Source organism: Acanthaster planci, linkage group LG09 (assembly GCF_054643075.1).
Source record: "Acanthaster planci isolate LZ-2023a linkage group LG09, COTS_SCS, whole genome shotgun sequence".
NCBI classification, from domain to species: Eukaryota; Metazoa; Echinodermata; class Asteroidea; order Valvatida; family Acanthasteridae; genus Acanthaster; species Acanthaster planci.
This window is the reverse complement of record NC_141785.1, coordinates 2,395,139-2,412,152: the sequence shown is the minus strand read 5'-3', so window position 1 is coordinate 2,412,152 and position 17,014 is coordinate 2,395,139. Positions and strand designations below refer to the sequence as shown.

The 17,014-nt window shown below is 39.0% G+C and overlaps 1 protein-coding gene across 1 annotated transcript in view; it reads right to left on the bottom strand.

The window, feature by feature from the left end:
- Positions 1–16,805, bottom strand: part of LOC110987558 (G protein-coupled receptor kinase 3-like) — a 48,764-nt gene extending 31,959 nt beyond the window's left edge. Inside the window, exon 1 of the mRNA XM_087141140.1 lies at positions 16,094–16,805. Within this exon, the coding sequence (XP_086997266.1) occupies positions 16,094–16,206 (113 nt within the window). The 5' untranslated portion in view covers positions 16,207–16,805. The remainder of the gene's footprint in view (positions 1–16,093) is intronic.
- Positions 16,806–17,014: the final 209 nt, after the last annotated feature.

The following is a 17,014-nucleotide window of genomic DNA, read 5'->3' as shown; positions in this document are numbered from 1 at the left end:
ATCGCTACTTACCGCACGCCGTGTGGAGTCCAAGTACCGCAGGAATATTACACAATCCGCTCTCGCTTCGTCGTCAATCCCGACATAAAGTAATTTTCATTCATATTGTTTTATTTGATAAAGATACTCTTCATTCAAACAGTAAGCACTACTTATTCTGCACAAAAGTCATTTAGGCCGACAGGGTTTGATAGTTACAAATACAGTCATGCAAGTGTACATCAACAGCGCTCCCCCCTCATAAGGCAAAACTCCTTCGGTCTCTTGTTCATATAGGTTTGGTACAGTCATTTTCCTAGTTCCGGATCGCGAAAATTATTCAGTAAGACTGCAGCTAAAAAATCCTCAAATTCGAGTGAAATATGGTCAGAAGTCAACTTTGTGTTTGGATATACTTCAATTTTTTTTTCAAAATCTAAGCTTTTATATTTGGATTCACAGGATCGATCAACGAACGTGATGATGACACCTTTCCTAGTTCTGGATCGGTTTAGGATCGAGACAAAAACGTCTTCACAAATAAAAAGTAACCACACGAAAAATCCATTTTCAGCCAAAACCATTGTAAAAAGTTGCTTTTCTAATAGAGAATCTTTTAATTTTGAGAAAATTAGATGAAAAATAAGAATTCTAATGAATTAAAAAGGTAGAAATTGCGTACGGTTTGACTCGACTTTTAAACTGTACAGTGAGCTATCAACGTTATCCTCCCCGCGCCGCACAGTTGACGAACCCATTACGTCACATACATTTCTGCTGCGCCCGTGTAGTTGAGTTCGCAACGACTTTGCGTGGTAACGCCGCGCGATCCGAGAGTGGGGGAAAAGCTTGCAGTTTTCGCTAAATTAACAAAAACAGAAACTCTAAAAAAGTCATTTTAATTAAGTGGACATTAGATGCAAAGGTTTATATGACTATTCAATTTAAAGAAATATTTAAAATCACACGTTGCGAGTGACCTATCGCCGGTGAATTTTAGTGGTTTTTCACTCTTGTGAACTAGGAAATTCCGGAACTAGGAAAACGACTTGCGGTACAATGGGCGGAGTGGGTAACAAAATTAGCTGTCGATCTCCGAATTCAAGTTTCATGTATGACCGCAGGACCGGGTTTTCATCGGCACGGTGGTTTTCCATGAAGTCTGTCCTTCAGTAAGAAATTTCACAGACATTTTATACATGAATGTTTGTTCCTAATTTATTTACTTTTTTACGGGTACCCGGCCTGGAAAAATGGAACCGGGTTTTGAAATCGACGGGCGGGTACCCGGCACAGGCCTACAAATAAGGGACCCATTCACCAAAATACATGTACATGCATGGTATACATGTACATGAACTGGTATGTACCATAACTTACATTACACGTATGTATGTACCGGTACCGTATGAGAGCTCAGTGCTTTCCGAGAGCTTTTTGAAAAAAAACGTAATAGCGGATGGGACTAACCCTACAATGTCCTGCTTAGTTCTAAACTCCCAAGCTTGCTCGGGTCACCTGGATGGCTTGAATCCAATGAAACAGGATGTGCTATGTACAGGTACATGTACTGTAAATGACTTTGATGGAGTTTTTTCTGAGGGAAGGAGTGTTTGATTTCCGCTGTATTGCATCGCATTTTGTGATGCAATATCGACCAAATGCTATGTACCTTCTAAAATAAATCGCACAGTGTGTAATGCGAAATGCAAAGGGCTTCATGCTGTTATATGCTTGAAACAACGATTCGATTAACACATACAGCAGGCATATTATCCTTTGAAATTTACACATATACAGAAATCTAGCCTGCAATGAGTTGACTTCATTGGTTCCCACACAACTCATGTTCACTTGAGATAGCTAAAGTTGGGAACCAGTAATGCTCAGGCTTTTTGCATGAGTGGAGCAGCATGGGCTGCGGAGGCACGGTGTGCATGCAGCATGTACTGTACGTGTACATGATGAGAACACACGGTCATGTTTCACAGTTAGACATTGCATTAAGTTTAACTTCTGAATGTGTCAAATGGAAGTTGAAAGTGATACAGATGTAAAATTCATTAACAGAAGAGTGAAAAACAAGTTCAACTTACACTGGCTAGAAAAAAACAAGTGATTGATGTTTTGTTTTTTACTAAGGCTAAGTTTGTAAGAAGATTATGTTCTTATTTTTGGAAGTAATTCTAGTCCTTACAATCCCTAATCAGTCAAACTTCAACACCAGTAAGGTGTTTGAATTTGTGGAATCAGGTACTAGGAACTTGCTATATGGTGATTTTTACTAAATAGGTGATGTCGGCCGGCACTTACCTGTACCCTACTGAATTTTGACTGAATGGGCACTGTGGCCCTCTCACTTTTTACAATCACTTTTTACAATCAGGAATTTTAAATGAGTACTGTAGTTTTAAAGTTTATGTAATGATAGAAAGGTTTCCCATTGAAACGGTATGTTATGCGTAATATTATGTTATTATACTTACGAAACCACAGACTGGGTACTGCCTAGGTACTGCCTGTTCATACTCTCTGTATTGTGCAGTAGGCCTGCTGTACCCAATGATCAAACAAAATCACAGAGGTAAAGACCTGTTGGAGTTTGTGTGATTGGGCACTCTTGCAGCAAGAGACCTGTTGGAGTTTGTGTGATTGGGCACTCTTGCAGCAAGAGACCTGTTGGAGTTTGTGTGATTGGGCATTCTTACAGCAAGAGACCTGTTGGAGTTTGTGTGATTGGGCACTCTTGCAGCAAGAGACCTGTTGGAGTCTTTGGTATTGGGTAATGTAAGGTTGGAGTTTGATTTCAAGGTGTTGGGAGTTGTGTGATTAGGGAAGGATACCACTAACAGTGCTTGGGCAGTTGGGGTAATACAGTTCATTTGGACTTCAGAAAACATCGAAAAATCAAGCTAAAATAAAAATTTCATTGGGAGTTTGTCGCAGGTCAAGATTTTGGAAAAATTGAGATTTTTGAATCGGAATGTTGGAGGTTTCTAATTTCACTTATAATGAAATTCAAGTCAAACATATTGCTCTGGCAAGGCACTAGAGGCAAAAAATCAGAGCGCACTACATTAGGGTACATGAACATATCCTTCTGCTTGTGAACCATACCCAGCCACACAAGAAAGCCAACACAAGTGTTCACACTTTTGAAAGCAAAGTAAAGGCCAGATTCTTTCAACAGTGCAATTTACATGTACATGTAGTTCATTAGAAAAAAGGGGAAAGATACTCGGGTGTTTTTAGCCGTTGATGTTCATCATGAACAGGCGTTTTAGGCAGATCCTGTGTGCAGGTATTTTCAGGTACTTCAAACCTACTTTAAAAATTTTTCATCCCTAAGATGAGAACCCAATTGCGCAAACAATTATTTGAAAGACCATTGTTGAAAACTTTCTTTGTTTTGTTTTCTTTTATAAGGATATTCAGTGATTTCATGCAGTTACACGGTGAAAAAAAATGCTACACACCATCAGGCAATTGTTATGCAAACAAAATGCTGCATAGCACTGCAGTTTTTGCTATGCAAATATTTTGAGGAAATCAAACAAAGGAGAGAAGGTTCCTGGTAGTTACAGTGCACTCAATCATCTTCACCACAACAGATCACAATTTGTGTAGAAAGAAAACATGAGAATGCCAGAGTGAATGTACTGATTGTTCCTGTCACAAGAATTCATAGGCATGTACACAAAGCTGCCAGCTTTGGAAGTGACCAATCAGGGAGATATTTTTGGGACGAAGGGGATGATTGTGCATGAAAAGCACAAAGCAATATGGCGTGGAGTTTTAGAGAATTTTGCTGTCAAGATGTTCTATGGTGCCATCTGAGGCATTCCTTGGCCACATTCCTCTTACTATATGTACATGTATGCAATGTTAATGCACCAATAGCTGTCAAGATTGTAAGTTAAAACTAACTAGTTCCTCCAAGGATTCTTTTTCACTTGTGGGGCAGTTTCTTTTCATGGTCAAACCACACGTTAAGCCACTTTAAAAATTGACTACTGAAACTTCCTAGTACATTTTTTATAAAATTTTTACTGTTTTTATAGTTAACATAATATGATGCAGATGCTATTCGTAAGTTATGCTCCACTTAAAAGTCAGTGAAGTACATGTATGTCTCTGCTCTGACACTTTCATCATCATCCATTGATCTGAAGTATTCACCAATGCCATTTGTGGCAGATCGTCACAAATGGCATTGGTTTCTCAGATGGATGGCAGATGTTTCTTGGACCCAATGTGTTGCAAAACCTCTTGCAAACACCACCACTAGTCACTGATACTGTATATTACTACTTCATACAAGACATAATACATAACATTTATAGTACTTGATTTCCATGCACATGACCATTCTACATATGCCGTATGTTATACTCCTTCCTGTAATCCTGAAGATACTTTTTCACTTTCATTGGGTCTGTTGTCGTGATTTTTTCATAACATACATACCAGTACGTCCGCAATATTGACAATGTCGTTCTGCGGCATGTGTGACAACCGTGTGGTATCCATCTGAGAAGTATGATGTCTGCAGTAAGGGTGGCAACAATTCATTGGTGACAGACTGATCACTGGTAAACATTCAAGCGTGGTACCCATGTGTGTGTGTGTGTGGTAAACACAACATCCGTGACTGTACATGTACATTTACATACATGCATGTACATTGTACAAGTATATTTTATGCACATAATTTTTAGTATAAGGAAAGTGAAGACATCAACGACAAATTATTTCTATGCTAAATTTTATTAAAACTCTTATTATGACTAAGACATTTAACAAAAATACAAGTTAACAAAAATGTAAAATGCAAACAAAAAATGACAATTCAGGAGATTTTTCAGATGTGCCACGAGTCGTAAGATCAACCAATTTTCCGGAAGTCTTCTGCAAAATTCAGTACTAAGTGCACACAAGAGGGCAGGAAGCAAGTAAAGGCGCATGGTCTCGATATGTATCCAAAACATACCGGTAAATGAAGACATCACAGAGATCCCGACTTCAGTCAAGTTTAATATGTGTTTTGTACAGCAACTCAAGTATGTACCGGTATATTATGCATGTACACCTACACATATACAGTAAACACATGCGTGCAAGAGAACAAGAGGGAACATGTACAATGTACCGGTACATGTTTATGTCCAGGTTATGTACACTGTACATGCACATACATGTACATGTACATCAGGGTTCCCCTTAGCGTTCGCCCGCTCGCCAAATGCGAGTGAAAACAGTCACGGGCAAGTCAAAACACTTCCTTCAGTCGTCCGGCGGGCGAGTTAAATATGTACACGTTCCTTGTTTTTCTGATGTGATTAAAGAAAACAAAACAAAGTCTTGATTTCAAAGCTTTACCTTTTGTCTGTCATGAATGTAACTTTATTTCATTGGAATCAAATAAACCCCAACATCACTTCTGACTCACACCTGGAATCCCATATTGTGTGCTAGGACTACGTGTACATTGTACCTAGTAATAATAATAATAATAATATCATCAACGCATCAACGATAGTTTCTCCAGTAGTCAGTGACCTCTATAAATGACCAATATAATTAACATACAATTCGTACTGGGAACCAGATACCAAAAACCGATACTGCGTCCATAGACTGGTGCAATCCGGTTCATAAGTGACTTCGTTGTACCACTGATCGCAAGCCCCTCATTGGACAATCATGCCGGGTGAGTGAGTAAGGAACGGGAACCAGTCTACCCACGAACCGCTATCACCCCACGTGATAGCGGTTGATAGAAACGTCTTGGTGGACCAACCTTCTTAAGTCAAAAACCTGCTTTAATTGTTATTTTTTTCACAAGTTTCATGGGCTAGTAAAAATCTCTGCGGGCTAGTAAAAATCACAATTTACTAGCCTGGTGGGCAACTGTCAGAAAAAATAAAGGGCAAGCCCTGCATGTTACATGTACCAGTACATGTATAAACATATGAACCACAGATCACATAGTGTACTGTACATACAGTATGTCGTGTACATGTATCCCAGATGTGATTAGAGCTCAGGGGGAAACCTGAAAAGTGTGAAGCCTGTTCAGCATGCCGTGTAGGGCCGCTTAAAGGGATCTGAGAAAAATTTGAAGTCTATATCCTCTGAAATGCATTTCAAAGCCTCTCTGGGACAAACAATGTATCTACAACAAAAAATATTTTACAATTACCATGTCTTAGAAAGTTAAATTTGTCCTTCGATTTTTCTCAGACACGAAACATTAACACATGTATGTACATGTACAATGTAAATCTAATTTCTTTTTCTACGTATCGCATTCTGTTCCATAGAATACCTGTGATGTGACCTTTCTTCTCAGTCATCTTTGCTCATGTGTTAAAAGTTTACAGAAAATAGAAAACGTAACAAGGAAAAAAATGCTCGTATACACTATACTTCTAATAAATGCATATATGATTTGCAAGTGAACTACATGTACGTGCGGAACATTGTAGGAACTAGACTACCGCACATGTACATGTACATAAAGCCTGGTGCTTGTATCAAGCCCAGCAGCAATATACCGGTACATGTACGGACGGACAAACACCACAATGTAAATTGGACATACAGTACTCAATGACTGACACTTGCATGACTGTATTGCATGGTTGCAGCTTACAAACCCTGTTGGCCTTAGCAAATAGTGTGCTTCAGTGGTAATGCTTATTATTTGAGCTACATGTAAGAATGTTTTTGTTAAATATAACAATATGAATGAAAATTACTTCATGTCGGGATTGACGACGAAGCGAGAGCAGACTGCATTATAACAGCGGTACTGAGACTCCACACATGCGGTAAGTAGCGATCATGCACAAATTGTGCAATTGATCAGCCTCTTATTATTCAATGGTAACCAAAGCACGGAATGTGTTCTATAAACCCAAAGAGTCAGAGAACCAGTTTAGTTTTTGATAACAAGGAGTATGCCGTAGACATTCTTACTTTTAGTTTCAAAATTACATTTAAATTAAAGCATTATAAAATTCCTCAGTGATTCAGCAGAACTAGGGATGACGAATTGAACAAAAAAGTGGGAAGGGTGTTTTGTGTACACGTAAAACATTTCAATTCTAAGTGTTTCTTTCCAAAAAAGGGAAATGTTGACAGGTCATAATATAGTCGGCCAGTTAAACGTCACTTGTTGAAGTACTTTACACAGTAACATCTCGACAACTCAAACCTCAGGGGAATGGAATTATCCTAAAAATTTCTTTTTTAAAATAAACCACTTTCTCGTAGTACCTTTGGCAAAACCTTCGTATCACTTAGTCTTGTTTATAACGTGAAGCATTGCACAAAGTCCTGTTTTTTTTTCACTTGAGTTTCCCTATGTGTGGTTACATGACCTTTCCTTGTGCAGTCACATGGCTGCTGCAGTGTCAGCGATTGGACTGCCTTAAAGGGGACTACAACTGGGCCAGTGGTAGCAATCAGATTAGCTTCAGTAGCTTGAGAGCCAGGATTTGTTGCAATTTCAGGTAATGTTGGTTTATGCAGCATGCATACACTACCAGTGAGAAAAGAAATGCACGTGGCAGTGATGACTCTTAACCCCAGACTTACAATAATTTCAATGCTGTTTGAAGCATTTTGGTGGCAGTTTTTGTAGCAGAAACTTCAAAATACAAGTAAGTGGATATAGTGGTGTTGGCATTGTCCAAGTTATGGAGGTATTTTTGTTTATAAAAGCCTTTTTACGCGTGATGTACGTAGCACTGATCTGGTCCACAAATGACACGACCAGAGTTCACCATTTGTGCACATGCATTCTGCGTGTACATGGTCGTGCAGCATCCAGTCTGACATTTCTTTGTGCGGCAGCTGGTGTGTACCGTACATGTAGGTGGCTTGCAGCTCTGTCGTCTGTTCTGATGTTCGTCGTCAAAATTTTTGTTATTCTGTTTCTTATACCGGTACTAATAAAAAGAAGATTTTCCAAGTTGAAGGTAACAATTCCGTTTGATAAAAAAGTAGGAGAGATTTATCCTGACATTTAGAACAATGCGCTGCTTGCTTCCTACAAGTACGTACAAAAAAGAGCCCCGTTTTGGGCACATGGTCCACTAGGGTTGCGCTCAATGCAATTTGTTATTAAGTCTTCTCTTCTATGGGTACCCAGGTTCCTGATGTTGACAAAAAATGGGTACCCAGGTACCTGATGTTGACAAAAAATGGGTACCCAGTTCCAAAAATACCTGTAAATGCACACCCCTAAAATGTTCACAAATTTTCTATTTCTTTCAATTCAAAGATTATACTTCCATGACTTTGCACTAATAAACAAGTCCCTAGTGTTGAGAGAAACCAAATATTTCAAAATCTGAATAGATGAATTTTTAAACGTGAATATTCAGTTACTCAAAGTCACTAAATGAAGCTCGCCCACAGTTCACATACATGTAGCGACAAACCCGTGCGTCACACGGGCACGCGATGCCATGGTGCATACTACACGGGCCTTTTCATTACAACATTTGCCCAATTTTTATACGATTCCCAAACCTTTAAAAATTTCTTTCCTCTTTTCCTTACACAAAATCAAGCCTTTATGGAAAGGACTGACTAAGCTAATGATACGACACTTACCTGTACATGTACATAAATCTGTGCCATCAACAATAGTGCTGCAGCAAACCCATCAATTAAACTCAACCAACAATTACCGTAATTCCCAACTACTCAGAAACAAGCTTTGGATGTTCAGCACAGAATGTATACGAGTGAAGACCTACAAGTACATATAGCTCTATGGTTGCAGGGTTCATTTACTTGTTACAGATTACTACATGTACCATTTCATGTAACAGTGCAATAACATGTACATGTACAAGTATCACGTGCATACATGTACAGACACAAATATTTTGCAATGTATAATAAAGCGTGAGGTAAAAATTCACTTGTGATCATCTGCGAACATGCAATGTACTGTATTCATTACATTCAATTCTGCTAAATGTATTCTGATTTTATAAACATCAAGCTGCTAATCATCCAGCAGCCACACCTTTACATGTGTGTGTACATTCCGTACGACGCCAATGATGTCATCAAGTGGCAACAGCAGTGGCAGAATGATTTTCAAAGTGGGAGAGGGCCATTTGTGACACCATCAGGCATCAGTCATTAAAAAACCAGCCAAAGTGTGGGCCATTACCCCAAGCATTGTTCCAGGCATTGGGCTGTCCTACAGTTGACCCGCCATAGAAAAATCCTACAACAGCGCCCGTGTTACTATCATAATATGCGTGTCTACATGTATTTGCATGCCTTGTGTTGTGTGCCTGAGTATTTTACACACAGTGCAGTAAATGTGCATGCAAGCACCCGAGTACAAGACTGGTCCGCCATGTCCATAACTGATGGTTTTATGCCAAACTCATTTCAGTCATGATCATACTGGTACAACCAAGAGAGAAAACCACATTCCATTGGTCAGAGGAACACATTGGTCATATTTAATAAATAGACTGTTATTGCTCCATCTGTGAGGGATCACTACATGTACAATCATGGTTGTCCTGCTTTATTGAGGGCTGTATACAGATTCTTTGCCAAATGTTGTCATGATTCAGTTCAAATTGCCCCCAAAATTTGAATGACATACATGCACAGTTAAAACACAATATCATGCTGGTCACAAAAACCATTTTGAACCCTATTTAAATACATCAGCGAACAGACCCTCATCCATAAAGCTGTATAAAATCTTACAGTGACAAAAATGGGGAGTGGCTCTGTTGATGCTGATGACAAATCTCATCCCCTCCTTTTTATAAAACTCTATGTGTACATGTAATTCACAGCAGCAATCTTTTTGGAATAACCAAGAAACCCCCATTTTAGAAAAAAAGATAACATCCACTGATTATTCCTTCAACATTGCTCGCATAGACCAGTTTCCCTTATTTTCTTTGCCACAGAAATACTTCTTTTCAGAAAACAGTAAAAAAAAATAATAATAATGACAAAAATTCATGGTGGCGGCCTAACTCCACTCCGCTTAACATGTAGAGGTGACATACATGTACACGAACATGATTACACCCTTCCCTAATACATGTACACACAAGTTGTTAAGTTTCATACTCACATACCCGAATATCCTGAGGACCCCAAAATTGTCAAAAAATGGACGGAAAAATAAAGACAGCCATTAAACCCGGAAGTTACAGACCCACCAAGGCGGTCTTTTAACTGGACAGCCACGTGTGACATGCACACGTATGTATGTAAGTATACATGCACGCATAACAGTACATGTATGTACCGGTACATTGGTTCTGTTTGTACAACTTTGGTTTGCTGTAGTACTTGTAGGACAGTACACAGTGCCTCGTTCACCATGGTTTGCCCTTCGACAATAATGCAGAGACTACCTTGGACAGACAAGGCTAATTACCCCCAAGTCAAAAAGGGGAGGGAGGGAGCCAGTGGCAAACCTGGCCCCCCTCTCCTGCTGTAAGTACATTAAGTGGCAATGAAAAACACCTTTAATTGAATGCTTATTTGATGTCATTTGACTCATGTTTGAATTGAAAAGCTTGTGTGGCTGTTAGCCCAGTCCAATCAACAACCAAAACACGTGCAACTTTGGTGTGGTTGCCCTTCCTTGGATCAGAGTCACATTATTTCTTCACCTAGTGGAATTCCCCCAGATCTCTTAGTTGCTATAATATAATGTTATAATATAAATATAATGTACATGTATATCCAATAAAATTGCAGATGATCCATTACAATGCAGACTAATGGAAAATTCACACCATGTACATGGTACATGTAATAAATGAACCAATGGGTGCCATCTGTGTGGGAAAGAATGACTAGATACCAAGTTTATTCATCTTTGAGTGGATGCAAACACAGATTGGTGCATCTGGTTGAATCTTTTTCGTAAAAAAACAACAAAACAATTTTGTTCCAATTCAATTTGATCAAGTTTTCTGCAAACATGCTGGCAGAATTTTCTGTATCCAGTTATTCAAACACATCCATTATCATTTTGTTTAAGCATGACTGTATGATCCAATCATATCCCACCTTTTGTTGAAGCAAAGTAACTTCCTTGGAATTTGTTTTTTACGGTTATTTAAGAATTCTGTTGCTAAAAATGACTGGTCCAAATTTGTTTTTCTTTGTGATTTCAGATATTCGGCTTGAAATTTGAATTCATTCAGTGGATTCTTCTTCAGTTATTCATAAATTTGGATTTTAATCCAAACACTGAATCACTAGCACAGCACACAAAGTGCTTTCTGTAAAGTCACTTTCCAATAGAGGAAATCAACACTTCAATACTCTTACATATGGGGTCAGAGCTAGTGCAAAGGCTGGGAAACATACCAATATTTCCAGGAAAAATTCGAAGCCAAATCAATAGGAAGAAATGTAGCCATGCTGTGTTGTTTAAACGTTGGTCATTTGTTCTGTAGGTATAATTATCTGTGCACAGTGTACAACGCACCATCATCGGTACTGTATATTAAGACACGGGGCAAGTTGTAAGCTACATGTTCATGTAGGTCCAGTTGCATTAATGAAATCATTGGGAGGTTTATAGAGGTAGTGGTACAATGGAAGTGATGAAGTCTACAATTTGCTCCTGTGCAGACAGCTGGAGTATCAAGAGGACATCAACTAGTCAGGGAAGAGTTCCAAATCACCCTACTGTCTCTCATGTGCTTTACATGACACCTGTACGTTGCAAAAATGGACAGCACTGTACACATTTTGTTTTACATACATAAGTAAATGGACTGATAAATGTTAAGGTGGAGTTACATGTACATGTACATGGCACACATGTACATTGTACATGTACAACGTGCACACTATATGTGCAAACCCTCAAGCATTCATGTACTGTACGTGTACATGTGTACCTTACGAGACTCTGACCTTTAAAGCTTGTGATGAAAGTGATTCATACGTTAAGGCAAAAAAAAAGTCTCCGGTCACTGCACGCGTCGCCGTAGACCTGCGCGTCGGCAAAATAAAGAATTTTTTTTATTTTGCATAAACGATTTCCAAAAGCCATCAAACTTCCTTGATCGGCAGGAATTCTGCTACCGGTACCACGTACATGTAATTTTAACGTGTTTTTGATGGGTGGGGTGGAGTAATATGTACAGTGAAGGAATCCCTCTAGGCCTCCATACATTTCAGTCGGGCACTCTGATCAAATGATGTCATTTGTGTATCTTTACACAAAGGCCTTATACCAATCAGTTGGCTGCGGCTTGATATCATGCATGATTCTCTCGGAACTAGCCATGGATGCTGCCAAATACTCGGTGTAATTTCCGGCAGTAGCCAACTGATTCGGACCCAGGCTCACGTACGTCTGTGAACCAGACAAATGAAGTGGTCTTGCGTCCAGCATAAGTGCACAAATTGAAAACGCTTTTGAGCAACAAACCGTGAGGGGCCAGTCTATTTCAGTGTTGGTGAGGCAGTGGCGGTACATACACATGCATCACATTATGACAACCATACATATGCATGTAACTACTCATGCATCACTGATCACCACTTGCCAAGAACAAAGGCAGATTTGAGTGAGAGGAGATGTTATTGTCTGAGCTGAATTTTTTCCCCAATATGTTAAATGCAGCTTGTTTCTTATAAGCTAAAACCAAAAAAAGGGCACAGTATATCATTTACCTCATGAGAATTTTCTTTTTATTTTGACCGAGGACCTGAACTATTTTTGTTTATTTTTTTTCATAGGCTATTTGACGAGCAACTTGTTTCCTCTAAGCTAAAGCAGAAAACAAAGTACATGTACAAAGAAAGTCACCTCATGAGAATTTCATTTAAAACCGGAAACTTGAGCTGAACATTTGTTTTTCACATAATGATTTTTCCATGGTTGTGCTAATGTATTTTCACAAGCTCAATCTTGCCAAGAATGGAAGCCTCTTTTTGAGTGCGATAAATAAAACCATTGACTCTTGTCATATTTTATGGTCTTGTTATTAATTCAAAGTTGTTAACTCACACTTCTCATAGTAACAAGGCCATGCACTCCAAAGTATATGTGCATGTACATTACTTCTTGGGGAAAAAAAGAGGAAAAAAACCTCACCGTACCACTTTTGGACTAAGCCCATGAACAGAAACCGGAGTCCTTTTTTGGGGGGGCCTTTAAATGTATACATATATGTACATGGATAAACTCAGTCCATATGATGCTATTTGTTAGTAGCATAGACGTACATGTACAAGTATGTATCTTTCACTCATCTGCATTCTACAGTGTAAGTCAGTAACATGCCCTCTTTATTTCTTTGTCAGAACCCCCAGTCTAAATCTTATAATTTTTATAAACCCTAACACTCACACTTCAATTCATAATGCATGCACCAGATTGGGTTCACTTCATTATTTTTTTCCACTGGCTAGCAAGACAAGTACAGGTACCGGTATGAACCACACTAAATTACTAGAGCACTAACTCGTTATTCCCTACACATGAATTCATGTGTACCAGTATATTTGTGGAACATGCATGTAATAAAATAAGATAGAACACATTCCAAAGTATATACTCTAAATGTAACGCACAAGGGCAACATTTGCCAATAACATACATACATCCTGTTTTTCTGTCATTTAATTAGTATCTGCAGCATCAATAAATTAGTGTTTGGTTTTGCATTGTTTACCGGTACATGTACATCAAGCAAAACTAAACACTCATTTACTGACATGGCATTCAGGTTTTTGGTGTATCACCTTTGTTGACACATCATTTTAGAATACACACAGATATGAAATACCCATAAAATTTCGAGATTTTTATACATTTTTGCACAAACATGGATACGCTGAGCAGGCTTCACTTGCACAGCAAATTTGCACACTAGTAATTACAACCACGTACATATGTACATGTATACACTGTATAGAGTGATTCACCAGCACCGTTACTGCAGTGGCCCCATCACTGAGGCCCACATTCCTAAGCGTTAGTCTGGATATGTTTTTGATACTGTTAATGACTTTTTTAGTACTAGACTTCTGTTTTAATGGTACAATGTACATGTATGTTAGTCAACTTTTGGACTCAAAACTATTCCTTTATGAAGAGCTATTATGTCCAAACTCACTGACTACCACCTTAAAGGGTACATGTATGTACAGTGTAGCTCTGCCATCTCATTTTTTAATACACATACAAACCTCTAAAATGCACATTTACATCTAAGGTTGTTAACCTTATTTTTCCACTTGTTTTCACTGTATGAAAGTTACTTCACTGCCTTTCTAGTTTTATAGATGCAAATGAGTACTTCTATATTCACAGATAAAACAGTGATGTCATACCAGGACAATCTCAATATTGCATTTGTACACAAAAAAATGTTGAATTTATAAATTTTGCTGGCCTCAATTTTTTTTTCCTGGGTGAGTTGTTTCTGTATTTAAGCAAGCATGCAACATATTTCACAGAAACGTTTTCATTTAATTAATTTTGGGTTCACAGTTTGAATAGAAATACATGTACCTAGGCACTGAAACATGTCTTTCCCACATGTTGATGACATCACAGCAACAGCGCCCTCAGTTGTCCAGGAAAGCATCAACAATGTCTAATGTTTTATAAACTGCTCATTAAAACTTTACTGTGCATTTAACCGAAAAGGGATGTCAAATAATTTTCATACATTAAAGACGAGTATAATGTTACTGCTATACTGTAAGAATTCCTCATTAATGAGAATACAGTTCCATGAAGAGGAGCAGGATTCATTCCGTCTCCTTTGTAATAAAATGTGATTTCTTATAGAGGAGCATGTTACATGTGCTGGTACTGTACCTGTTATGAATTGTCACTTGGCCCTGTATGTTACGTACATCACATTGCCACAGTTTCATATGTGCTGGAGGGATTAGAACATTTCAATCCCAGTTATATTATGTATATTACGTATACTCGTACGATTGCAGAATTGCCCAAATGCATTGCAAAATACAATGCGATATAGGGGAAATCACTCACTGGTATGGTAGGTCGGGGTGGCAGAGGGAAGGCTTTTTAGGCCCTATACTGGAGTGTATGATGAAGGCATCCAAGATGATGGATGTTTTGGCAACAAAAGTAAGTTTTGACGTGACACCTATGCTGTAAGTCTCCCAGATAAGATTTGACTTGATACTTACTTCAACCTTTACTCATTACTGCTGTTGCATTTTTAATTTTGTTTATTTTTAGCCAAGTCCATTTTTATTCGAAATGCTTAATCCTATAGATGACAATACGGTGAGTCTTATTTCTGTTTGGGTTCATGGTAATCTATTAGGCAATTATCATTAGTAACCTCATTCAATCCACCATGGCTAGCTGTTTTGATCTCGTCCCACTGAAATGGCTGATTTTATCTCCCCACCTCTGAGGCCGTCTCAGGCTGCATCCAAACATGCTGTCTAGACTCTAGAGCTAGTTCTAGGTCTTCACTCCATTAGAAATGCGTGGTGACATGGTGACATGCAGACAATAGACCTAGCCGTAGCTATCCGAAGCTCTGGAAGACCGTTTTTCAGACACGGCCTAAGACTCTTTGCCTTGTGAATTCAACAGACGTCCCATCACTGACTTTCCAGGACCCGGTTGACAATTCAAATACCAAAATGGTAACACACCCCCCCAAAAAAACAACATGAAATTGAACATTGCAATTTTCGGTGCACATGTAATGAGTGTACAGATGAAGGCTTGGGTAAATTTATAAAGGCTCATGCACAGTACATGTTGACAATGAGTACCTCCAGAACTGAGGGGTCTGACGTCGGCCCTGCTCCCATGTGAGAGCAGGGCGGACGTCAGACACCACAGTTCTGGGGGCAGACAATGAGCAAACGATAGGGTTTTTCCATGATGGCCTAATGTGTAACGTTAGTTGTTGGCCAATGGATGCAGGATGGGCCAAGGGTCAATCACAGCTCTAGAATTCTGTCCACTAGAAAGTAGAAAGACCCAACAGACTGGGGCATTACATTTTTGTACACATGTTCATTCACAGCATTTAGTAAACCCATTGATCTGGAGTAATTTTCCATTTCTACTCACCTGGGGTCAGGGAGAACGATCTTTTTGCTAGCTCTGGCAGCTGGAGTCGATTTACTCTTCTCCATTGCCATTAAATAGCTCACATCAGCAAGCACAGCTTCAAGGTCCGCCATCTTTATTTCTTGGTATCCTCTGACTTTTCAGATGTTGACAATTAATAAATTTGCAAAGGGCCGAAGCCAGATAATGGCAGCTAACAGCATACGACTACTCCTTATGTGCACATAGCCGCACTATCGTCATGTTCGCTGGAGATGAACTGGTGAATTTATGCGAACTGTGTCGACAGCATTTGGTTAAGCCCGCGATCCACCGAAGACGTAAAGTAGGTCTAAAAACAAGCTGGAACATTCAAGTACGTTTCCAGGATAAAAAGACCAAACGCTCGCGATCCGATGAATTGAAAATTATATGAAGAAAGGCCTAATTCCAAACGCACAGACCATGGAGCAAAGACTTGTAAATAGATGTACGGCGAGCTGAGGTAGAAAATCCTAATCATGTAGGCGTACGAACCGCACCATCTCTACCATACCCATAACGTGCGCGACGTACATGTACATGTACATGTATGTGTGTAACTCGTACGGCTGGTATTGCAAATTGCTCATAGCATAGCACTACATGTACCATGTACCGTGCATTGCAATCCTGCTGTGTCCAGCTTGTAGCGCCTGTAATAATACGTACCCGCACGCACACATACACCCAACCTCGTTTTCACACTGTTATGTCGTGCGCTTTCATTGTATCGTCTATGAATCGTTCATTTTAAACAGTCATTTAGATATTATAATTATATGCAAATAAGGAATCATCTAACCCTTGGTATTTGATTAACTAGGGTTCTGGTTTTTACGAGATTCCTTTTGACTTTGGGGTACAAAACATTTTTTTTATAAGTTGTGGCGTACCAATATT